General features: G+C 37.0%; 2 protein-coding genes across 8 annotated transcripts in view; one reads left to right on the forward strand and one right to left on the reverse strand.

Moving 5' to 3' along the window:
• Positions 1 to 14: 14 nt before the first annotated feature.
• The window catches only part of LOC105685760, a 51,751-nt gene continuing 27,053 nt past the window's right edge, over positions 15 to 24,712 (forward strand). For 2 of the 7 annotated variants that reach the window (XM_048650681.1, XM_048650682.1), the window contains exons 1-2: positions 9,675 to 9,732; positions 12,334 to 12,470. In XM_048650681.1, coding sequence (XP_048506638.1) covers positions 9,690 to 9,732; positions 12,334 to 12,470 — 180 coding nt within the window. In that variant the 5' untranslated portion in view covers positions 9,675 to 9,689. Of the gene's footprint in view, positions 194 to 9,674; positions 9,867 to 9,936; positions 10,013 to 10,238; positions 10,629 to 12,333; positions 12,471 to 16,564; positions 16,911 to 24,712 lie in introns of those variants that run through there. The other 5 variants (XM_048650683.1, XM_012400143.3, XM_012400141.3 and 2 more) reach the window with 5 other exon arrangements.
• Positions 209 to 9,618, reverse strand: LOC105685759 (small subunit processome component 20 homolog). The gene is made up of 11 exons (XM_012400132.3): positions 9,362 to 9,618; positions 9,006 to 9,289; positions 3,744 to 8,912; positions 3,407 to 3,662; positions 2,727 to 3,332; positions 2,058 to 2,621; positions 1,804 to 1,986; positions 1,385 to 1,712; positions 861 to 1,291; positions 495 to 764; positions 209 to 400 (listed from the first exon to the last, which is right to left on the reverse strand). Exons 1-11 carry the CDS (start codon positions 9,404 to 9,406, stop codon positions 251 to 253), a joined length of 8,286 nt encoding a protein of 2,761 aa, XP_012255555.2. The 5' UTR covers positions 9,407 to 9,618; the 3' UTR covers positions 209 to 250.

Here is a 24,712-nt window from a genome sequence, read left to right on the forward strand (position 1 = left end):
CGCGCTTTGAAGGTGTGAAGTTGGTCGTAAATTGGATTCGATGATGCGCATTTGTTTCCAATGTTAAGATTGTTTGTTTTACTTCCTCGACCGTGTGTTCCTTCAAATTTAGTAACACCAGTAATATTAACAGAAAAAGTGTTAAAAAAACGGGGCGATGAGTACAACTATCAAAGCAGGGACTGGAAATAAAGTAGGTACAATTTTATAAACAAAAACTATTTATTTACAAGATAAAAGGGCTAATATTTTACATTGCATCGAAATCTATATCTTTCCTGGGTCTTTTACCGAGCGTTCTTCTACCCTTCATAGTTTCCATTTTTCGTTTCTTCGCCTCCTTCTTCTTCTGTTGCTTGGCGATTTTACGCTTTGCAGCCAACTCTGGATCTGTTACAAACTGAAAAAGAGAATCGTTCGATTATGAGATGTAATTTTTTAAAACAAATGTAAACTTTGTATACATATAATGTCTACGGTCAATCGCCTTTCACCTCTTGTGTACGTTGTTTCTTTTTTTCGGCTCTCTTCATATCTAATTTTTGTTGAACTTTGCTCAAGAGTTTTGAATATTCCTCACTACCGAGGCCCTTTTTTATCATTGTTGAAACGTCTTTTGCTAAATGGCGTAACGGTGCATTGGATTCTTCAGTCGTTGCCATTTCCCTCACCAATGGTGACATCATGTGAAACAACACCGGAGTTAAATTTTCGAATGGGACGGTTGCTACAACGCCAGCAATCCATTTGAACACAGCGGTCCTCTGTAAAAATAAAATTCAAATCAGAATATTTAGTGAAAACCTATCTGAATACATCAGAGCTCATATAGCTTCAAAAATGATAATTTGTCTATGTACCATAACAGTAGATTTTGGGGATTGCGTGACTTCTAAATTTACAACTTTCCTCATTCTTTTGACCAACCAGAACAGAGAAATTCTTTCAATGTCATTATCTGCGTTTGAATAATCGTCCAACTTTTTTTGGTCTTTGATGCCGACCGATTTGACAACTCGCGCAACGAAAATCAAGTTTTTGACAACCTGATCAGCAAGATCTTCAAAAAGTAAATCAGGCTGAAGTTGTGCAGTTAAATCCAGAGCCAAGCTTTTTAAAGTAGGAATCGGGTCGGCGTATATAAAACCATTTCGTCCTACATTTTCTGAGGGATTTTCAAGGAGTGTGGCTACTTTATCCGCGTCTGTAGCCGCTAAAATAAAACCAATCAGTTGTGCTGCTGCTAGACGAACCCAAAGATGAGGATGGGCAAGTAACGATTGGCTGTGCGCTAAAATTAGGAATATTCAGATGAAGACAATTATATTCAGATTACGATTATATGTTGGTCCAATATCTCGGACAAAACGTGATTGTCATTTACCAGCCAACATGGATACGGTGTCTTCGTATTTAGTACTTTTCAATAAATTTGGACAGTTAGCTGCTAACTTTAATAGCATCTGTAAGACTTGAAACAAGTGATGATCCCTCATTCTCTCTGAATAATCCATCTTTTTATCATCTTCCATGGTCGTGTGCTGATGTGGTCTTATCCTCACAAAACGACCTGGTTCTGAATCATCGGAGTTGTCGTCGGTGAATTGTTTCAAAATAAGAGGAAGCAGTTCAGTGAGATGTGCTTCGAATTCGTTTTTTTCTACAGTAATAAAAATGCCACAAAGCTGCGCAGCAAGCCGCTTATGAGAAATCTGGAAAGATAATAGACTTTAGTTGTAGACAGTCATTGCATATTTATCGAAAGGCATTTTCAATCAACAATAAAATTGCTTTATTTATTACTTTGGTGTCTTTGAGCCAGAGAATGACGATATCAAACAGTTTACTTCTATCATTGTGAGGTAATCGACTGATCATTTCTTTTATACATTTGGCACAAAGTTTTTTGCACTCTGGATCATCGTCGTTGACCAATCTGGCACCAACCATCAGGAAAAACAATCCTGCATGCTGCGATAACACAGTCTGGAAGAATAGCAAAGTTAATATTTCACTATATCAGGGAATAAAAAAAACATCAAGCATATAAATCTTACCAATGGAAATCCTGTGATGATGCCATGGATCATTTCTAGAGCACTTCGTCTTCCAGGTGTCAGTTCGTAATTTAATTGTGTTAGGTAAAAAGATAAGTGCTTTTCAAGAACCTTCCCCAATGGATACTCCATAAGAAATATATGAAATATTGATCGTGCTTGTTGCCGCACATGATCCAGCTCAGATGTGATGCTAAGTTTAGCAACTTTCTCCATAACATCATTCATCTCATGTACGATTAATTTACGATTCAATATAGCTCTGAGTAAAGTGAAGGCAGTACTTTGCTTATCATAGTCGTGTAAATCTTGTTCCGCATAGAGAATCAGTATCTTTAGTTGTTCGGGGCTGATAGTAAAGTGTTTTACATCTCGCACGAGCACCGACATACATTTAAAGGCTGACATTACCAGATCAAAATTGTCCCCTTTGCTTAAACCTGCTGCTGCATATTTATGCAGGATTTGAAACATCGATGAACAAATTTCAGTTACATGCGTCCTAACAGATGGAAGATCCATTTTAAGTATCCAGTTGAGGCACTGAAGAGCAAGCGTTGTTAACTGAAATTTGTACAATTATTGGTCAGCAAGTGCATTTAAATGTTAGAGGAAGTTCTCGCATAATCTTGTTATTGTAATTCATATTTCATCAATCGAAGGGATTACCTTGACATGCTGTGACTTCAGACAATCGCTTAATATGGATACTACAGGATCCAAGTACGATTTGAATTCAGGCGCAGAAATGCGGTCACGTTTTAATAGAATGTGGTACAACCGTAGACCGAATTCTACCATAACATGAGCATTGGTGTTAATAGAAGTCTTAGCTTTAGCTTTTACACCCATCCTATTTTTTGGTTCAGGTGCAACGATGAAGCAATCAGGTTTTTGGCGGGCCCTTATTTCAACTTCTTTTGGGGTCATTTTTTTGGCTTGAGCAGTTGGTAGAAGATCGGGTATGCTTTCAGAAACAACACCGTAAAGAAACATGAGCATCTTGTCTATTTCTATGAAACTATTATCAGCTAGACCTAAAACAACTCGTCTAAGACACTCTACTGCCTTTCGAATAATTTTGTATGAATGTGTTTTTAGCAAAGCATCTTTTAAGGGCATAACAAGGTCGAGCAGACAAGACTCAGTTATGTATTGAGCTAAAATGTGGAAAATATCGAAACTTTTTGTCACTTTTGCTTCAGAGACGTTTTTAACAACGCCAGCAATCTCTTTTTCTTCAGCTGTCAAACCGAATAGGTCTACTTTGCATACCTGTAAAATAAAATATCCACACACAGATTTTTTATACCAGATTCTTCTCTTACCAGAAAAGTTTTTGTACTCACCGATAGAATACTCTGCAAATTTTGATTAATATCGAGTGGTTTGAAAAATGGTTTCAATGAAACAAGGACTGCATGTATAGTATACACAAGAACATGAACTTGAAATCCTTTGGTCAGTAACCCATTCATCTCTGTTAGCAGATGATGTAGATATGCAGGTCCTAATGTGATCATGATTTTTTGCATAGTCTCGCGAGTAACACGTCTCACAGAGTCTAATCGAGACTTGAGGAATGTGCATAATTTCATCAGGACTCTGAAATTATTCATAAAAGTAGCTAACAAAATAAGAATATCTCGCTTACATGAGTGTAATCTGTCAATAGTAATTACTTACCCAGGTAAATTTTGCTCCAGGATACCTTCAGGCAATTTCTGAAGTAGTTTGACAACAGCAAGTGCAATCGGCACCCTTAATATCTCCTCTTCCTCTCTTTCAAAGCCCGTTTTTTTACGATTTACTTTGTGACTATTTTCATGCTGAGTTCGTGCCATAATAGACCGATGTAACTGAGGCAACAACCCCTTTGATATACTGAAGACAAGTCTTCTGGCAGCTGATTGTGAAAGAGTTAATTCTCTCTGAATCGCTGGAATATCTGTTTGCACATCTGCATTAATTTTTGGCTCATGTTCATCAGAATCCAACTCAGTTGCCAGTGCTTCATCCAAATTTTCATCCGTGACAGCGATAGAATTGGAGATATTCTCCCCTTCATCACTCACAGAGATATCTTGTTGTTTGAGTTCTTCTTGATTCGTAGTGACTGCCACGGTATTCTCAGGTTCTTTATACTTGGAAAGGTTGTAGTGAAACGCATCTAATATAGCAACAACAGTTCGTATGGTCTGCTTTTGAAATTCAGTGGAAGATCTCAATTTATCTAAATAGTATTTCAAGATAACTTCGTACTGGTGCCAAGGTAGGAGTCTACAAACTGTGCCTACAGTTTCAATAGCTGCATCAACAATACTATTTTTATTGGCAAAAGTTTCCGAACACAAATAAGAGGATGCAAGAGGCAAAATAAATTGTGTCAATGTTTTGGGATTAGGAGCTCGTTTTAAGCCTTTGGCAATAGCAGAAAACTTGAGTAAAGCACGCGCTTTTCTATGCAGTTGCAAGTGTTGAAGATTTTCAAAAAAGTCAACTTCAGGATCAGCTTTGTTTGTCAATGGGTGAAGATCTCGAAATACAGGATGTACATCAGCACATTCCATTGCCAATTGTCCCAAGAGAGCGATGGATTGGTTTCTCACTATTTCATTTTTATCCCGAATCCCATTTCGAACAATCGATAGTATTGTGTCGTCTATAAGATAATGTTTCTCAGTATGACTATTTGTGTATTTCCTAACTAATTTTGGTGCTATCGTTTTCAAACACTGTCCAGACATGTCTCGTAGAGCGAGATCTTTTTCATTTTTTAAGAAAAAAAAGCAGTTGTATATTATTGCCGTTCCGAATTCCAATGTCAGACTGTCTTCATCCAGTAATGTGTTGACCTCTTTGAACGCGTCTAATCGTTTCTCAAAATCTGGCTGATCGATCCATTTACTATCCCAAGCATTTAGATCCATTAATAATTTGCAATTCCGCATCATCTGATCTCTCTGTGCTTCCAAAGATCCTTTTGAAATAACATTGTACAGCAGCATCAATGATTTTCTAGCTGGAACAGCCGTTATCACCCCTACGAGTGGGACGATGAGTCGAATATGCTTTTCTGGACGTTCAACAATTTTGATGAGATTCAAAATAGTCGATACCAACTGCACAACGACCTCCTCAGTCGATCCTGTCATAGCTTTTTTAACAAGAATTGGCAAGAGAAGTGTCAATAACGTATCACAAGTCTCAGAATCTGTAACAAATTCTGACACACGTGACAATACGATGAGTTCCACTCGATTGACTCCTTTACTACTACTTTTCAATTTCTTTTTAATATGTTCCAAAATTTTTGGAATATGAGGCATCAGAAGGGCAGATCCATAGTTTATTTTATCGGTCAATCGATGAGAATTCTTCTGCTCTACAGTTAACATATTGTTAGTTAGTATCAATGGTAGAAATTTGGCATCTGTCTCCATTGACACACAACTATCCTCTACAATTCCATAATCTTGAAGTGTTAACATTTTCTCGATCATTTCCATTATCGCGTTTATGACAGAACCATGAGTCTTCGGTCCAAGCATAAGTTGTATAATGTAAGGTAACGGCGTTAAAGATGGATTGTTATGCTGATGTTTCGCAAACAGAGGATAGTAACGAGGATTCTGACTCCAAGCCATGAATAATTTCAGAAGAACTGTAGGACTGTGAATACCTTCGATAGGCAATTTTTCAAGCCATGGAAAAACACCGACAGCAAATAGTGCATCAATTTCAGACTCCATCCATGGATAGTTTTCGTAATGCGAAAAAAATCTTGATAAGATACCAAGACAGCTTGTACGGAGATTCCTTATTGAGGATAAATAGCCAGAATGGACGTTGTCAGATCGCTGTGATATACCAGTAACTTGTGCCAAAACACATATCAGTATTCCCATTAAGCGAGGTAGTAATTTACTTGACATTTTTGCTCCAAATTGCTCAATTATCAAGGCTAAAAGATTTACAGAGCTCTGTAAACGCTTAGGTGGAATCATGTTAGATAGATCCAGTTCGTCGATTACATTTGCAACCATCTCATTTAGGTCTAATTTTTCATCGGTGCTAATTGGCACATATTTCTGAAAGAGTTTAAACGCCATACTTATGAACATCATCATTTCATCTTCTTGAGTTCCACCAAGAAACCGTAATATGATAGTTCTCCTAACAAGACCACCAGCCTTGCCACCAGTTCGCATTCCTGTTCTCATAACCATTTTGGCATAAAGTATTCTCATAACAATTGGAAGTAATCCTTCGCGGTGTTCATCTTGTATAACTTTGCTCTCTTGGTCAATTTTGAACAAAGCTAATTCATTTTTTAAACTTTTTTCATCGATTAAATTGTAGAGATTTTCCTTGTATGGAAGTATGTATTTGTGTTTGTATGACAAGAGGCAGTTTAGAGCTGATTTTTGAATTTCAGGATTTTTTGAAGAGAGTAATTCCAAATAAATTTTATAGATCTCAGACTCTCGATATAAGGTTCGCGGATTTTTCACTTTGGAAAATATTTCCATCTGTGCTAGTAAAAGCTTGATTTTTTGTTTACCCTCAAAGGATAGCTTGTTATCTGCGGCTTCAATTTGAATAATGGTGTCATCATCTGGAGCATCTTTCTCTTTACTAGTAGTTTCTTTCTCTTCTTTGCGTTTCTCGATACTCCAAGATTTTGCATCTTCGGAATTTGATTTAAAAAAATTCCTTTCCACAAAGTCTATGAAGAATCCAGTGTAGTCTCTGTTTTTCATTTCGCAAAAGTCGGAGAACAAAGCCATGCATTTCCATATGAGCAAGTTATAGTTGTTGTAATCAGGTTTGTCATCGTTTTGAAAAATTTCAGTCACCAAGGATGAAGTAACGTCACATTCAAAGGTAGGCTGCATACTTATCCGCGGTTCATCCGAAATGGTCACATTTGTCAATTTTGATAAAAATATAGGCCAAAAAGAATCACATTGCTTACGCGCATATGATGCAATCAACTTCATTGTTGGATCCCATAGCAAAGAGAAATTTACGTATAAATTTCCTAGGAGATAGTGTAAAGGAAATTTCAAATATTTTTCATCCAAACTTCGAAGTGCTGTACTTTCGTAAGCAAGACCTTGTAATTGCAGCAATCTGTCTCTGTACGTGTGAACTGTAGCTGGTTCGACTTCAGCAGAATATGGTAATTCCAAGGGATTTTTGCTGACGTTTTCATCGATTTCAACAAGGTCCTGAGCTTTGCTGAATAGGGAATACGCATGGGCTACCACGAGTCTATCTTTGTGGTATGGAGATCCCAGAAGCTCTGCCCAATTTTCATTCAACAAGTCAAACGTTTTCACGTTTATGATATCATCTCTGGAGTCTGAATTCAGAATATGAGAGAGACATAAATCTACAGCAAATACTGCGTTTCTAACAGTTGAATAATTTGATATCAAATCGGATAGATGTATGTCATTTTTGGTGATGTACTCATAAAATTCGTTTGGTTCCATAATATGAATAACCGTTTCGATTGACAACAGAAATATGAAGCTCAGGGCATTGAGTTGTTTGCCACCATCAGCGCTATCACAGACAGATAATCTTTTGTACAAAGATACAGTAGATTTCTTCAGAGTTTCTTCTAAGATTTTGGGCAATGGATTTAAATGAGGTAAAATTATCAATATTCTCAAACAGTCTGTTGAGACAACGTCATCGTTTAAAGTTGCCAATTCTTTCTCCAAGTTCTTGAGACTATCGCTAGTAATATTTCGCATGTTCAAATTATATTTCTTCCATTCTTTCAATCTTATACCGTTTAGACACAGACGTGATTTGGTTATTATTATTTTGGCAAAGAGGCGGAGAATATGGCTGTTGAAATTACTTTTCAAACTATAATTTAACAAATGGGGCAGCACCAACGTTTCGAAAGACGAGTAATTGATCAGTTGTTCAATAACTTCATGCAATATTTCCAAGTCCAATATGGAGAGAATTTTCAGCACAAGCTTATTTGATATTTCTTGCGTGAGTTTCACATTTGATGCCAATAAAACTGAGCTGGAAAGTTTAGCTAATCCTTCAATGATTACTTTACTATTTTCATCACCATTGAATAAGTCAAAGGATTCTACTAGCTGATTAACCAATGGGTTAGGATCAACAAGCATCCTTCCATCTCTGTGATTCACGACTTCCAACAGCAAATTATTCAGCAAACATAATGCATCTTTGCTTCTTGCCGGCGATAAGTGAACAACATTTGCATCTGTATTTCTTTGAACTTTCACAAACTGTTCCATCAGTCGTAACGTTACGTTCCAGAAAATTTCAGACTTCTGAGGGTCTATAGAGTTCACAAAACAGTCGATTATTTGCTGAAGAACATTAAATAGAAGCTGCTGATCAATCATCTGATCCTGTAAACTTTCAAAGTAAAGCAGCAGCATTTGTTCTGCGCAAGAATGAAACTGGCCAGGTGTACCCTGGATTACTTGAAATAACAACTTTCCGCATCCCGATACTCCATCCGGTTGTTTAGCAAGAGCTTTTAATACTAGTTTCAAAAAGACATTTTTGTCCTTGACTTTTCTAACAACATACGAAAAACTTTCGGCAGCAAAGTTGTTGATATAAGTTGGCTTGGACTCAGCCAGTAATGGTAATAACAGCTTGAAGACTTTGTCAACATTTCTTATTAAGTATCGCCATAGAAATTTGAACAGATAAGCAAGAGCTGTAAAGGTGTATTCCAATTGTTCCGCATCGTTGGTAGAGAGTAACTCTATTAAAACTGATAAAAATTGTGGAAAATATTCATAGAATTCTTTCTGAAGATCGCGCGCTGCTGCAACTACCAATCTGAAATTTATGAACAAGTTAATTTGCTTACCATACAATCTGCAATAAGGTCACTAGTGTAAAGAAATAAATTCATTGCACAAAATGACTCACTCTAGGATCGGTTGAAGACACAGAATGTCTTTGAGATTGAGATATTTGAGAAGTGCATCGATGACTTGAATCTTGCTATGGAGAAGTTGTGGCAAAGTAACAATGCCTTGAACTTCTTTCTTGAAATTAGTATAGTTTTCGGTAAGATTAAGAACATTCCATTTTTGTAGGGCAATGTGAAAATGTGTTTCGATCTCGTCATCATCTGTTTCCTCATTGCGGTGTGAGACGCGATGAAATACATCAACATCTATGTCAGCTATCCGTTCTGAGAACGGTTTAAACTAGAAGAAAAAAAAACACGTGGTATAAACGTGGTTATGTGACGTTAGAATAATACATGATCACCAACAGACCTTAAAAGTATTAGATTCCTTGTGACGTGTTGGCTTGTTCTTCATTGTGGATTATTTAATATGAAAAACGTGTTCTAAACTCATCTGGAAATCCTAGACAATAATTATTTCAACTGACAGTTTAAAGTGCACACAACACTGCTCGCCTACTGCTTCGACTGCTTCAACCAACTCAACTGGTCACCATTAGCCGGTTTACAAAAATTAAAGCAGGAATGTTTCTAGTGGTGCCAGGCTTTGATCTCCATGATGTAGGTGCCGCCACAGATTTCTCCTCGAACTTTTTTATGACAAAACCACCACGACACAACAGAACTGTTGAACATCGATGAAAGTTTTCTTCTCCCGCGGTTTTTGTTCTGCAGCGTGTGGTGAGTAAGCACAGTAGACTAGTCGTCGCGTGGTAGTTTTGTTGGGAAGTGAATTATGAATAAATTAATATGCGATTGACCTTCTGTTTCTCTCTAATACTGCAATAATGCATAACATGAGTGAAATTACGGAGGTAAGGCGTATTATGATTAATTCTCAGAGATAGATTAGGATATTGCTGTATTCATATGTTGTTATTCTAGGGATGGGAGAAGGTCGCCAAAAACAGAAAAGAGCGAGAGCGAAAAAAGAAAAAACTCAAATAAGAACGGGGCCAAGGTGATTTACAATTAATTTTGCTGGCCGTGATTTGAGTTCAAGATTTTGAATGTCCTTATAGCTTTCAATACTGCAATGTATCAACATAGGCTACACGCATGGACTATACCTTCTTGGTCCATAGTATACTATGCAGCATGGACTTCTATTTACTATAGAGTATAGCAGTTTGACCGTTTACTACAGTATCTACACAAGACTTACAAGTAGTTTAGTTTAGACCATACAGCAAGCAACAGAGGATAGCTGCCTCCTGTCTTGTCTCCATTGTGTAATTTACTTCTAGTGCTTTACTTTTCTCTTACAAAATCGGTTTTATATTCTTCAACAGGTGACAATATCATTGCACTTTAGTCTAGACGACTCTAGAGCTTGTCTTGTAACTACTTCATTTAATAATTCACATGATCCAACTGTTGATAGTTAATTGTATAATCTGCTTTGATCAAAGTATAAAGTGTTCGTAGAAGAAAGTTCCGATGGATTATAATAATAGGGCTTTACAGTTCTTGTGTGTATAATGCTTATAGTGACGTGTGTTCAACTAATAGAAGTTTCTTCCATCTCAGGAATTTTTATTATGTTATATGCGACTTTCCTGTAGATCAGGAATTAAGTGAGTAGTATCCTCAGAGTTTACCATTTTCATTAGTCTGTTTGCTAATATACTCTGAAATTTGATTAGCCTTGTGTTTGGAGTTTAGTAAGTGTTAAACAAACTTAATGATAGCAAGAAGTAGTTGTAAATACCAGCTATATGCACATCTTGTTTACCACGATGTGCAGCTATTATATTAAGCATATCATTCAGTTTCAGTTTTAAACATCGCCATAAATTTTTTTTCATTCCATTATACCATTTCTATATGCGGCGAAAATTGAACACAGAATTTTTCTTCGGACATAGTCATAAAACCGGTATCTCACTGTGATTATTTTTTATTTATCACTTTTCATTTCAAGATTCTGATAAGGAAAAGTGCTTAAGCCAAGCCATACCTTTATCTTCTACAAATAACAAAGGCTTGCATGAATTCAGATGCTAATAAACAGTATCGTGGTAGGATTTGAGAAATCATCCACACCATGTACAGACCTGATCATCATGGTTGGAGAGTTTTCAACTAAGTAAGATAAAATTCCTTTCCACTTGCCCAACAGCTTTTTTATTCAAAATAACTGCATCTCAACTCTAGTTGATAGATACAATGAAATAGTTGTGTCTTAACATTTTTAAATCTACATTCGACATCAACAATAAGTCCATAGTTACAAATCCAGTTTTTAAAGATTTTAGTTTCTTGTATTCATTTATTTTCATTCGGAGGTTCGTTCAGAATATGATAACCGGATTTTTAAACGAGATAAATTCTTTTACCGGTGACCCACAGCAGATGTGATTCAACAGTATATATAAAACGTCAGTTAATATTCTTGTCAGTGGGAATGTGAATAATATTTATTTGTTTATTTATAATCGATTATGGACAGGAATTTGGAGTTTAATAAGAAAATATTTTATGCATCACATCATACCTATGTGCATTTATGCATACTGTAGATTGATTGATTTCCGGTCTACCATTAAATATATATTTGAATATATAAATTATATAGGACGATATACATATTGTTAAAATATTGAAACAAAAAGAGAAAAACAGTCACGATCTCTATACCGGTCCACGTATCATCTATACATATACTGTCTACATAGGTATATGACTGTGTTGTAAATAGTTTTCGCTCAGAAAGGGCTTCCTGGGAGGGCACAAGGGTTCGTTGTGCCGTAATACTGATATATGAATACTCTACGCATACGGTACCAAAGCATACATGCATAAAAAGAAAATGGAGTTCATTACAATCGAATCATGGCGTCCAGCTTTTACGTGCAGCCTGTATTTTCTTCAAATTATCCACCGACCCTGAGGCACATTATTCATCGTTTTATCGCAATTAATTCTTTTCCTCTCAGACTTCCGGATAATTACAAAACTTTTCGAAACCCCACAGTCCGGATTGCTCTTAAAACATCTGATGAAATTCTCGAACATTCGAACGTTGTTCGTTCATCAGGAAATTCCCGAAATTATTGAAGAAAATGATATTTATCTGGAAACAATTCAGGACATTGAAATTAAATTGTAAATAAATAAATAAGTATGAATGTTAGGGCAAAGTTATCGCATTGAACGTTTTATTGAATTCGCTATATTCTCAACCGATGGAATGGATGGAATTCATTATCATAAACATAATAACCATAATAACAATAATGATAATGACTAATTTATAATTTTGTATTAAATTATGTACAGGAGCAGCGGCAGCGAGTCATTTTAAAAGAAATATGGAGTTGCCACGTCTTCCTCTGGACATCGTAGTGCCTTCAGTTGTATTATCGCGACGCGGAGGTGTTACAATTTCGCAAAAAATTCTGCAAACTTTTCTCGCGGTGAGTGCCCGATAATTACCTTTATATGTAAGGCTTTACAATTTATTCGAATACTTATGTATTGCTATACACGTACTATACCTATGTATAATCATGCCAAATCTCGGAACATTAATTTATGCGTCCCTGAATTCAAATCCGTGGTCCACATTCTAAAAATCAAGATACAGTAGTGAATTTAATATGGAGGACTGAAAACAGGAAAAAAGGAACTACTATAATTGGGTCGCGATTTTTAAATTATTTATCATGAAGGTAAACGTCGAGGTAAACATATTTCTCACAATCAGAACAAATTTTTTTTAATTTTCTTTGATTTCGTTGAATTGCAAACTAATGATTCTCTATCGGAGCATTAATTATCCAAACTCGCTGATATTTGGAACATTATGGGAGGTCTCAAATGAAGCGACCATTAAATTTTATCATATTCCAAGTTACGCTATAGTACGACGTCATGTAGTGAATGTTGTGGTGCAATTTATACATAAAATGATTATTCTTCGAAATAATTTATCTAATAAAAGGAATAACCGATAAAAAAGGCCACAAAATTTAAATAGATATCCTTGAAACTGCAGTCTGCAGCGATGACCTGGCAAACTATATATTTCAATATTATAGACCCGATATTGGCGATATCAGCGGGGAAAATAATCAAAGAAGAGCACGATCTTATGATACATCAAATTGTCATTCATATAAGGGAAATTAAAAAAATTATAAAGTCCAACGTTCCGAACAATTCCAGTAATTACATATGTGTTCGGATTAGAGTACTGCAATAGTATAGTAGAAAGTTATAATTCGCGGATAGAAATTTTCTATACGTTAGAAATCTCAGTGGAAAAAACAACTTTTAATTTTACCCCATATTTCGGTCATTCGGCATTTACTTGCCCGGAGAACACGAAACCAAAAGAGGCTTTTCAAAAGCTTGTCGATGAACGCAACGATTTTTGCCGTTTAAAAGCCAGCTTACCTGCATCCGAAAGTCCTTTTCTAACGATGCGAGTAGAGTTAACTTTGCATAATGTCTCTTCAGACTCTGTTCTGTTTTGTATTTCCCCAAGGGACTACTAACCTCATAGGTCTTTTTGAAGTAAGTAGAATATTTTCTGTTGAATCTACAGAAACGCGAAAATTACAGTACTTTGAAGTGCCGTATGCAGAGTCGGCAAAACTTCAGGAGTTCCATTTACAGGATAAACATTTTTTCCCAAAGTCCACAAAGTAGCTTTTGATCAAAACGATTTTTGTGAATTTGTTGAACTTCTTTTTCTTTTGCTTTTTTTTATAGATACACAACGAATCAGAAAGCAAATAGCAATAGACATCAAAAAACTTCGATTGTCAAAGCGGTTTTATTGAGAGAAATAATTCTATATATTTTAACAAAATTCACCAATAAATAGAACATACGGGGTAAATACATATCTTCGAAACCTTAGAACTTTTATATGAGAGATTTTTTGATATCTTGCTCGCTCGCATTACAAGTACATTTGCGTACGTAGATCGAACATATTTTTGCTGTTACGTTACGAATTTCGTTGCTGTGTACAAAAATTTTTACCGAAGGTGCAAGTCGATTCAACGAGCACGAAAATTTGTGTACCCACACACATTGCGTATGCATTTATACCCAAACTACCTATGTATGTACCTATAATTCCGGGGTCAATGGCTTTTTGTTAATAACGTATATATAAAAAAGACTAAGAGAGTTACTTAGGTATACGTATACATTTATATAGGCGGGAATTGCAAGCTCAGGTTCTTAAAATAGGATCAATATTGTGCAGCCTAGAACAGCAACCGCATGTATACCTATGTATATAAGGTGTATATTATGACCAGGTGAAGAATTAAGAGAAGAAGGGAAACTGTGTCAGGTCGTGATACTTGAAGTCCTGTAATGTAATTTTTAGTTTTCCATTTCGAGGCCGTAACTCAAACCTAATTCCATCCGGGGATATATTAATTCGAAATTTTTAATTATTTTCAAATTCAATTTTATGTATCGCGAAACGGAAATTCTTAGCAAATTCCCGGACTCCAATAGCTGAAATTTGTTATATTTTATACGGAAAAACGGTTCATTTGTCGCAGTTGTTAAAATTTTACGTTCAAATACAACGTGTTGGACATGTGACGCATTAAATATTTTATTGTATCTATAAATCTAAGAATATATCATTCATATGACATTGTTTGTTAACTATACGATATAGTGTCCAAGTTTAGATTCAGCTCGAACATATTCTCCGCGATTTACAGTTGTTCCCACCTTGAGAAGAATTAATTCATACGTTTTAGCAACTACGTGCGCAACGAAGATTTCTTCGACGCCAAGAAATAGTGATCATAGTAAGAACAGTAACGATTGTTATGTTCACTCGAACTCGCGTGCAGGATTAACAATAAAAAAAATCGAGATTTCTAACAGTTTCTCTAAGAAGCAAAAAATGGGCGATAACTCGATCGTTTCAACAGATGAATCAATTTAATTCGCTGCAGATTCCGATTCCTGAACTCTGTGAAAAATGAATAAAATTTTCGAGGCGTTTGGTGGGAAATATTTGCAAAATCGGTCCACGATATCCACGCGTATATTCGGACTCTCCTGGCGTAATTAATTTCTCCGATGACAATGCGTAACTTATTTTTCAACGTACGTTTACGAGGGCCAAGAAATCGCGGTGGACGATTTGATCGTTTTCATTATGTGGTAGGTAATTCCCGGTTATATGCGGAGGCTATATATAATCTCTTTTGTCCACAACTCCAAGTTTTGCAATCACTGCATGGTATAAGGTTATACAACGTTTATATTAGAATTGATTGCATAATAAGCCGCGTCTTCGCTAATTCCATTCAATTTCTATCTGCAATTATGACGGTCTTTTAATTATAAACGCTACTAAATCGTCTGTTCAACCTATTTGCCTGTGGCTTATAATGGGTGGTACTTGTAACATGATGTGTGTCCCTACATGAATTCAACGACGCTTTTTGAATTCTAATCAACCTAGGTAATGTACGTGCATCATCGTAACTTTTACTGACACGGGATTGTGGAATGTCCATTGCGCGTATGGAATAAAAGAAATCCGAAATCTGCGCTCTTGACCAAAGCGAAATTCCAAATCCATTCATACTCCAAAATTCGACGCAAAGAAAATTACAAACGCCTATTGTGTGAAGTTTGCACGCATTTCTGCCGATCGTGTGGACGGAATCTTTAATAACTCGACCAGCTCAACGATATTAATTTCTGCGAATGATGAAATTACAACAAAACGTCTGGAGGCTAATTTTCAATTGGACTGAACAGAGAATTGTCTTTTCTTCTTCAAATTCCTCTTCTTAAATTCGTCTTGTATACGCAATGAAAGTTCCATCGAAATTATTTGAACTATTATCTCCGACCTGCGATTGAGTACAACGAAAAAAAAAAAATGAAAAAATTAATCAAAGGAGAGAAAACACTGCAGAAACAATCGCAGCGTACACGAGCACAATCGCATTGTGTTATTATACCATTATGGATTTCCGGTACAATTATTAGCCGCGATTTGAAGTGTAGATGCAAAATTTGCACACGATATCGAACGTTGGTACGCATCGAAGCAAAGAAATAAAAGATAATTTGTTCGAACTGCCAATCCGAGACAACAATCATCCAATCAGTGGAAGCAGCTTGTCAGGTGTTTCCGTCACAATAATTCCTCTTTTGTTTATCTTTGCGCAATCGTAACTAGGTAGATTGATATTTCGTTTTATGATAGCACGTAGCTCTCCGCAGCGGAGAGAAGAGAGGATGTCGGACGGTTCAAAATCGATCGGTGGCGGTTGTTTAGTTGCTGAATTTGGAGTTAGTTGGCGCTGAACGGTGTCGCCGCATCGCCCCATCTTCGTACCTTTGCAATATCTACGATTCCCAAAGGCTTACGTTACATTTTAGAGATATAGATAGATAGATGTGGGATACCATAGTAGCCGCTGATAGTGGAAGCTTAGGTACGTACGTACCTATCGTAGAAAAACCGCGTCGCGACCGATCGGTTTTTTTCCTGTTTTTTGAGCTCTTCGCCACAGACATTCACTGCGGCCGACGATTCCGCAGTTAATCCTGTGCCGCTGCTCCTGCCGCTGCTCTCCGCCGATGTTCCAAAATCTAGTGCACTTTGACGAACGTTATTTCAAAAAATTCAACGGTTTTATTTATTTTCCGTGACGCTTTTCTGCGTTATTTTTCTTCTTTTTCTCCCTCGAAACGTGCAGGTGAATTACAGACGATAATCGAACCGGAAGCTCTGTAAATTATCGGTAATTCTCATGATACCCTACTCCACGTGTTTATGTTTTGGAGGGCGTCGAGATGCCAAAAAATGGGTTATCGTACACGGTAACAACCACCGCATCATTACGGAAACGGTAAGATTGATAATTATAATACTTTCTGTATCGAACTTAAATTTTTTTCTCCCTTCATCGAAATTATAAGAATTTAATCGTTCTCCATATTACCTTACGGATGAACAAAACACGCGCGATGTCCATTACATATAGCTTGTAATAAACACGTACTTATCAATCTTCAATTAATGTAGACGAAAAATTCTATAGATACGGGTAATTACGCAATAAATTTTATATGTGGTAATCCCGGAAATTGAGTGGTTTTTTTTTTTTTTTTTGTTTTTAATGCTATAGGATTTTTATAACAGGTGTACATACATACGTATGTCTGTATGTAATAGGGTGGGTTGAAAAAAAAATTTCCACCGAATGATTACTCGATCGATTGCATGAGTAGATGATTTTGGCTTTCAGATTTGGATTCCTGAGCTGTTATATGTGAGATTACTCTTGAAGAAGCAAAAATAAATTCGATTTTTGAGCAAAAAATAAATCATTTTTTTAATTGGGTTTATTATGCTTTTCTTACGTATTTTGACCTCAGGAATCCGAATCTGAAAGAAAAATTGATCTATCTCTAAAATTGATCGAGTTATCGCCAATTTTCAGCTTTTTGGGGTCAAAAATAAAAAATTGATTTTTTAGTCTATCTTAATGTAATTTGAGCTCAGGAACCCGAATCCGAAAGAGAAATTGATCTATTTGCAAAAATGACCGAGTTATCCTCATTTTTTCGCATTTTTTGGTACAAATTTGAGGATATCTCAAAGGGAAAAAATCGTAGCTCAATTTGGACAACGGATTCGTGTTCCTGAGGTCAAAATACATAAGAAAAGTGCCATTCGATCAATTTTAAAAAATAAAAAATTTTTGTCAAAATTTGAAAAAATCGTAAGGGGTACCCCTTGGAAAAATCTCAAATTTTGGCAAAAAATTTTTATTTTTAAAAATTGCTCGTATGGCACTTTTCTTATGTATTTTGACCTCAGGAACACGAATCCGTTGTCCAAATTGAGCTACGATTTTTTTCCTTCGAGATATCTCCATTTTTATGGTAAAAAATGCGAAAAAATGGGGATAACTCGGTCATTTTTGCAGATAGATCAATTTCTCCTTCGGATTCGGGTTCCTGAGCTCAAATTACATGAAGATAGACTAAAAAATCAATTTTTCATTTTTGACCCAAAAAAGCTGAAAAATGGCGATAACTCGATCAATTTTAGAGATAGATCAATTTTTCTTTCAGATTCGGATTCCTGAGGTCAAAATACGTCAGAAAAGCATATTAAACCCAATTAAAAAAATGATTTATTTTCTGCTCAAAAATCGAATTTATTTTTGCTTCTTCAAGAGTGATCTCACATACAATCAGCTCAGGAATCCAAATCTGAAAGCCCAAAATCATCTCCTCATGCAATCGATCGAGTAATCATTAGGTGGAAATTTTTTTAGGTGGAAAAGAATATCATTTTTTGATTTTATACTTGAATTACAAAAATAATAGGAAAAAAAATTCGAACAGTGAACGAGTAAAAAACAATTCAGATTCGGATTGCAGGGTACTTTTCTTACGTATTTCGACCCCAGGAAGACGAATTCGTTGGTCGAATCAAGCTACGAATTTTTCCCACCGAGATATCTTTTAAAGTTGAAGGGAAAGAGAGATAATTCGTTTAATATATCGTTGATTAGGCAGCCCTTTGAAGTACCATAGTAGTGTAGGTATAAAGAGTATATATTTCAATATAATGGCAGAAAAGTTGTATCCCAATATCGCATTAATGAAATATTAATGAAAATGTAAATCATTAATTAAAGTATTATGAAATTAAACGTATTAGTACGAAGGTATCAAACTTCGATATTCTAATTATAATAACATTATGTAATTAATCAGGAAACAACTTTACAGTCCCATAAGTATTATCTGGCCGCAGTTGAGAACAAAAAAGGGCGACGAGGGTCGGTGGGCGAATCAACACAGCTAATCCGGTTGAAAGTTCGTCCACCTTGGAAGGAGTTGCCCCGATTTATTGGGGTGGTAAAAAGAAAAAAAATCTATATCAAAAGTTTGATCGATATATCGGAGACCATTCGTAAATCTTACGCGATTCTGCACGCGACGATTATTAATAACAATATAAGATAATTATGTACACATCGAACGTTGATTTTTTCTCAACATTCTCTCGTATTTCGTCAATTCAGACATAAATTCGGTATCTCACGGTATTCGATTTTTCATTAGGTCGTTTCAAAAACGAATGCGAGAGAAAAAAAAAATCGATACTCTCCAATGTTACGACCGACTCCTCTCCCCCTTCGATCTGACGGAAGCGTATAAAATGTAACGTACTTTTGAAAAAGACAAAAATCAGGGCACCATTCCGAGCTCTACCTGTTTGTAATAATAGATATGAACAACATGACGTATACATATACACGTGTACGTACGTATATACATATAGTCTGCAAGAATCCTGGGCAGATCGATGAAACGGATTCTTGCCCAGAGCCTGTTGGTCCTGTAGGATCAGGTGTAGTAAGTAGGTGCGCGGCTATCGACGGGAAATATATGGTTTCTGGATATTATATACGCTTATCATAAAGTTGCCTCCACGACATATACAAAATTATCGAAGGTTGAATTTTTTCATCCCCTTTCCGTCATCGACGCGCCTCACCTGTATGCACGTATCGTTGGGTCGAGCACGACCGAAGAGTAGAAAATCTGTATGGATATGAAATGAAAAAGCATACTTTTTCATTTCAAAGTCTCGACGACGACGAAACGTCGATGCAGTTGGTGATTTTTAGATCTCCGCATCGCTGTGGCACTATGCGATTCGTTTACCGTGCGACACCTGAAATTTTATTTTCGACCCGTCGAGCCAGCGCGAAATTGGCGTCATATATTTTCCGCCGATGTAAGAATGATAAATTCATAAGTGAATCTAGCTATGAATTAATAAGCTTCGCGTAAGCTGCTCGGGAGAGAGATGGTCGTGCGGGAGCTATATAGGAACCCGGTGCGGAGGGCAGCAGCTGCGGAGTTACCATAACGTTATAATGGGTGGGCGTATGGGGTGCGGGTTGATTTAAAAAAAACATTTTAGACGGCCTACGTCGTCTACTACACGTGTATAGTTGTATAGAAAATTCAAAATCCACTTTATACCGAGAAGAGACGAGAGAAGAGACCCCTTAAGTATATCGTTGGTAAAAGGGTCTTATGCAAATAAATCTTGTAGGCGAATGATGATCGATAAGATTTTTACATCGGAAGTGCCCGTTGTAACAGCTGCAGCTAAAACACTCGGCAACACACACCCGACTTTATACGTATTCAGAGAGAGGATAAATTTTTCGATCGCAAAATTAAGGAAAATATTGAAAACTTCTATGAATATATCGGATAATATTTGAGATATTTTTCTCCATGCCTATACCAACGATTGCGGTGTCGCCCTCCGATCTACGTAATCAATGGCCTCATCTTCTCGACCTCGTCTTCTTTTATTCAGCTATAATCCTCGCTGATTAGCTACGGAGGTTTCAGCTTTTGATCCCCCGACTTTAGCGGGTCCTTCACATAATTGCTCGTCTCTCGCCCCGTGCGGTGCGAGATCTCTTGGGGATTTAGCAGGCATTTCTATTCCGATACTTCCGTCAATAGAGGTGTACAATTTTCTCGAAGAAATTCACCGGCGGCGGTCTAGCTGTGAAAAACTAATTCGTCGAAAAATCTGTACACGTACGGTACACGCGTCATTGATTAGTAAAATGTAATCATATATGTGAATGAAAAAAAAAAAGCGGTGCCGAAAGAGCGGAAAATCATCAACGGTTAATAATACAATTTTTATCGACGTCCCTTTCCCCTACGCGTTACACGTTTTTATTCTATTTATTATATTTCTTTTCTTTATTATTTTTTCATCTATTAATAAAAATGCACCCTATAAAGAACGTGCTGTGCGTGCCCTCCGATATATTTACACATATATATATATATTCCTAGCCGGCATGTATTTTATCGCCGTATAATACAGACCTTATACATAGAGATATATGTACGCACATAACAACCTACATAACATACCTAGATGAGGAATGACCTAATTTATTAATTCACTTAGCTCTCTAGCACTGACGGCGTCGTATATCGGGTGGTTAATAAACCTAAGTAATATTTACCAACACCAAAATAATCCGAACACAAGCTCTTTTGCTATAACAAGTACAGAGCCGATGATGGCGGACTACATTTAACATATTGTACGTACGTATGTATACGACGTCCCAGAAGTACTCGGGGTGCAGCAGCTACATACCCGTATCTATAGATGTTCGCGACGTACATACTCACGCGATTGTCAACTAATTAATTATTCATAATTCTTAAGGATGGGCAACGCGAACACCGATACTCGTTATTTCGTACACGAGATATAGCCGAAGGTCGGAAAATAGAAATAAAAGTAAGAAAAAAAAAAACCGTCGGTAAATGAAATTTTTCATTTTTTTTTTTTTTTGGATGGCTCAGGTAAAGAAATTTTATTCCAAATTTTTTCTCCTCTCCTTCGTTTCCCATACTTGGTTCGCCTTCGCGAGATGTCCCTTTGTAAAGCAGAATCGATTGTTTCCGTGGATCACTACCCTTCTCTTTTTCAACCCCTCGATATCAGTTGATTAATTGCAGTATTTTGAACTGCTCGGATTTTTGATAGGGATAAAAATAACGCGAGAGGAACGCGAGATCATATTATACAGAAGTTGAGAGCGTCGCGTTGTCTTTGGAATAACATAATCTAACTTTAGATACGACCGGTCTAAATTCGGCGCAGCCCACCACGGAACGCGAAAACTTATAGCTCTGATCATGTATGTACGTACGTACGTTGCACGTAGTATATGCATACGTATGTACATACATATTTATTACGTAGGTAGGCGCCAAGAGCGATGCAGTTTTTAAAAAAAGTCTCTGCAGCGCGGCCTGAAATTATTTGATTTCAATTTGTCCGTAATTACCCCGCTAACTAACAACAATATATACACACACCTACGCTGTAGTGTTTTTAAGATTAATAAAATCTATAAATAAAATCTCAATTTTTAAACATGCAGCACGCGTGAACGCGATCAAATATTTCACCCGCGCTATAATTTTGTCGAGGATGAAATTGTTACGTCAAATTTTTGTTCCGCCCGACACGCTCAGACGTCGTAGAGCAACGAACAAAAAATTAAAAATGAAAAAATAAAAAAAAAAAAAGAAAAACGAAACGAGGATCAAAAACAGCGGGTGTCGAGTTGACACCGAAATGCGCCGTGTATGTATACAATGGCGATAGAACGTACATAATGTACAAACGCTACTGTATCTCCATACGGTGGATGGAACATGTAACGTATTCGTGTACGTTATACGTTGAAAGGGTGTGTATTTGTTCTTATAATATCGAAGGGCTCGCGCGTCTTCGTCGACCTGGGCTCCGCTTCTATTTCTATACATATACACGGCCCGCGGGACGTCGCGCGTCGTTCGGGATGCCTGCCTGGATGATCAGCGGATCGGATCAGTCCACGAGGCGCAGTCGCGTACCCCAGATGAGCGACCATCCCCCTGCTACCGAAATGACAGCTCGTGGTACCTCCGTTCGCAGGAGTCACCCTGGGAGTCTGGACTCCTGATCCGGGACTTCTTACGTCTAACCGGTGAACCCTGGTCAATAACGAAACAAAAATAAAGTATAGAGGAGGAAAGGAGCTTCGAGTTCTTTTCGGGGTATTCTTTTTCGAAGGTCGGCTCACCCACCCCGTACATGTTGGAACTTCGCGAAATCACGATTCCCCTGCAACTGTAAAGCGCGGTGAATAAGGGGGAAGATCCGCGCGTGCAACGTAATGGGGTGACGATGATCTACGGAACGATATCGTCACCGCTATTATTATACCGCCCTTTCGAACGACCGGTATACCGTTTCCCGAAGATACAAACGACGGGTGCCTGATATTCACCTGAAATTTGTTTATCGAGGAATACCTGTATCGGCCGAGTTGTAACGTACGGCGAATTTGAGGATCCGGAATTTTCGATCCGGCCGGAAAATCCTGATGCGGAATTTCTTCAATACAGACCGATCGTTTATTTGATTTTATTTCGACTTCGTATTCACGTCGTTGCGCCTCTGAGATATATTTTTTGAGGGAACTCACGGTATTTTGGCCGTCGGTCAAAACCGTGGATTTCTTTTTCCGAGCTGCACGTATTGCGCACTGATGCAGCGATTTATATACATACGGTATGCGACTTCTTTTTACGTTGTTTTATTCATTTTATTTATCCATATTTTTTTTCATTTTCTCTCAACGCTTTCAAGTTTTTTTTTTTTTTTTTTTTTCCCATTCAAGAAGGAAGGGAAGTGGGAAGAATTTCGGGTCGCAATTGGCACCTCAGAAAATTGCGTATTTTTCCGCAACACAAATGCGCGTCGAAAGAATATGCATGACTGCACATTTTGTTGAAAAATCTCAAAGCACCGAAACGTTTTTCATACAAGAATTTTGAAAAAACTAATTCAGAGATTCCTGTAATGAAAATAAACCCCTCTTCATCACACGTACCGCATGACCGAATGGAGAAATATCTTGGCTCTTTTTTTTTTTATTTTAAGTTTTTTTTTTTTTTTCTTTTATTTCCGTCGAACTTTGCTGCCCTACTTCTGCAGCACAACTCCCGTCCGTATTTTCAGCAAAATATTTTTCAACTCCTGACCTCATGTACAGTAAAATACGTATAATATTCGAATTGGTGTATATATTTCGTAAAACTATGTGAAATTTTTTCCCCGATGCGGACAAACGAGTTATCCCATGAAGGGATTTCAATTTTTCATTCATTTAACCTGCGTCACGAAACCTTGAAAAAGTAACGTATAGTTACAGGATAATAGGGGGCGGGTATAATTTGGCGCGGAATGCCCCGTATAAAAGGCGAGAGTTATAATATGCCGCGCAAAAGTTGAAGGAGGCCTGATTGCAACTCGTGAAAGAGGACATGTGTGTATATATAATATGATATATATGTACGTACATGTATATGTTCAGTCGATACATATAGATAGATGTATGCATACCTACGTATCTAGAATAGAGTACGGAACACGTTTTCATACGTGTGTGTCGCGCTTCCACGCTACTACAAACGGGGTCAATGACCCCGAGTAAAGATTCACTCGCTCCTTGACCCCGCGCCGTTGCTGCAGCGGTAGCGGAGCTACCACTGCTGAGTCGCAATAAAAACCGCGTTTTTACTTTTTATTATATTTGTATACGTGTAGCCATGTGTGTGCAATATGTTTGCGCGTGTTCGCGGATATGTTTATACGAAAGCTGCGTGATTAATTTCACACTCGCCCCGTGCGCGATCCGATTTCGGACGATTCTTGATCCCGAAAATTGATTCCTAATTTGAACTCTCTAATGTTTCAAAAGTTTTGTATTTGTATGTAAAAGTGTTTCTTTTTTTTTTTTTTTTGTTCTCTTTTTTCATCCCTAAAACGTGAAGCTTAATTTTTTTCAAAAAAAAACATGCAGGTATAAGTCTGAGTTTTCTGATATTCAATGTAACTAATTGGCGAATCAGAAGACTGATTCATTGTGAAAATTGCGAAACGAAAACGAAGAGAAGAAATTTTTTTAAACTTACATCTCCAATTCAACTGAAAAACCGTTGGCCTATAGCGTTACATGAATTTTTTTTCCCACTAGAAATTTATGCTCTAAAGTTCAACTACGTCGTACTTTTGAAT

Source organism: Athalia rosae, chromosome 2, assembly GCF_917208135.1.
Source record: "Athalia rosae chromosome 2, iyAthRosa1.1, whole genome shotgun sequence".
In the NCBI taxonomy this organism is placed as follows: domain Eukaryota; kingdom Metazoa; phylum Arthropoda; class Insecta; order Hymenoptera; family Athaliidae; genus Athalia; species Athalia rosae.

Coding starts and splice junctions, on each gene's coding strand:
- LOC105685759 (XM_012400132.3), bottom strand. CDS start 9,406: ATGAAGAACAAGCCAACACGTCACAAGGAATCTAATACTTTTAAG. Junction 9,290..9,361: donor AGGAATCTAATACTTTTAAG/GTCTGTTGGTGA, acceptor TTTTTCTTCTAG/TTTAAACCGTTCTCAGAACG. Junction 1,987..2,057: donor TCATCACAGGATTTCCATTG/GTAAGATTTATA, acceptor CTATTCTTCCAG/ACTGTGTTATCGCAGCATGC.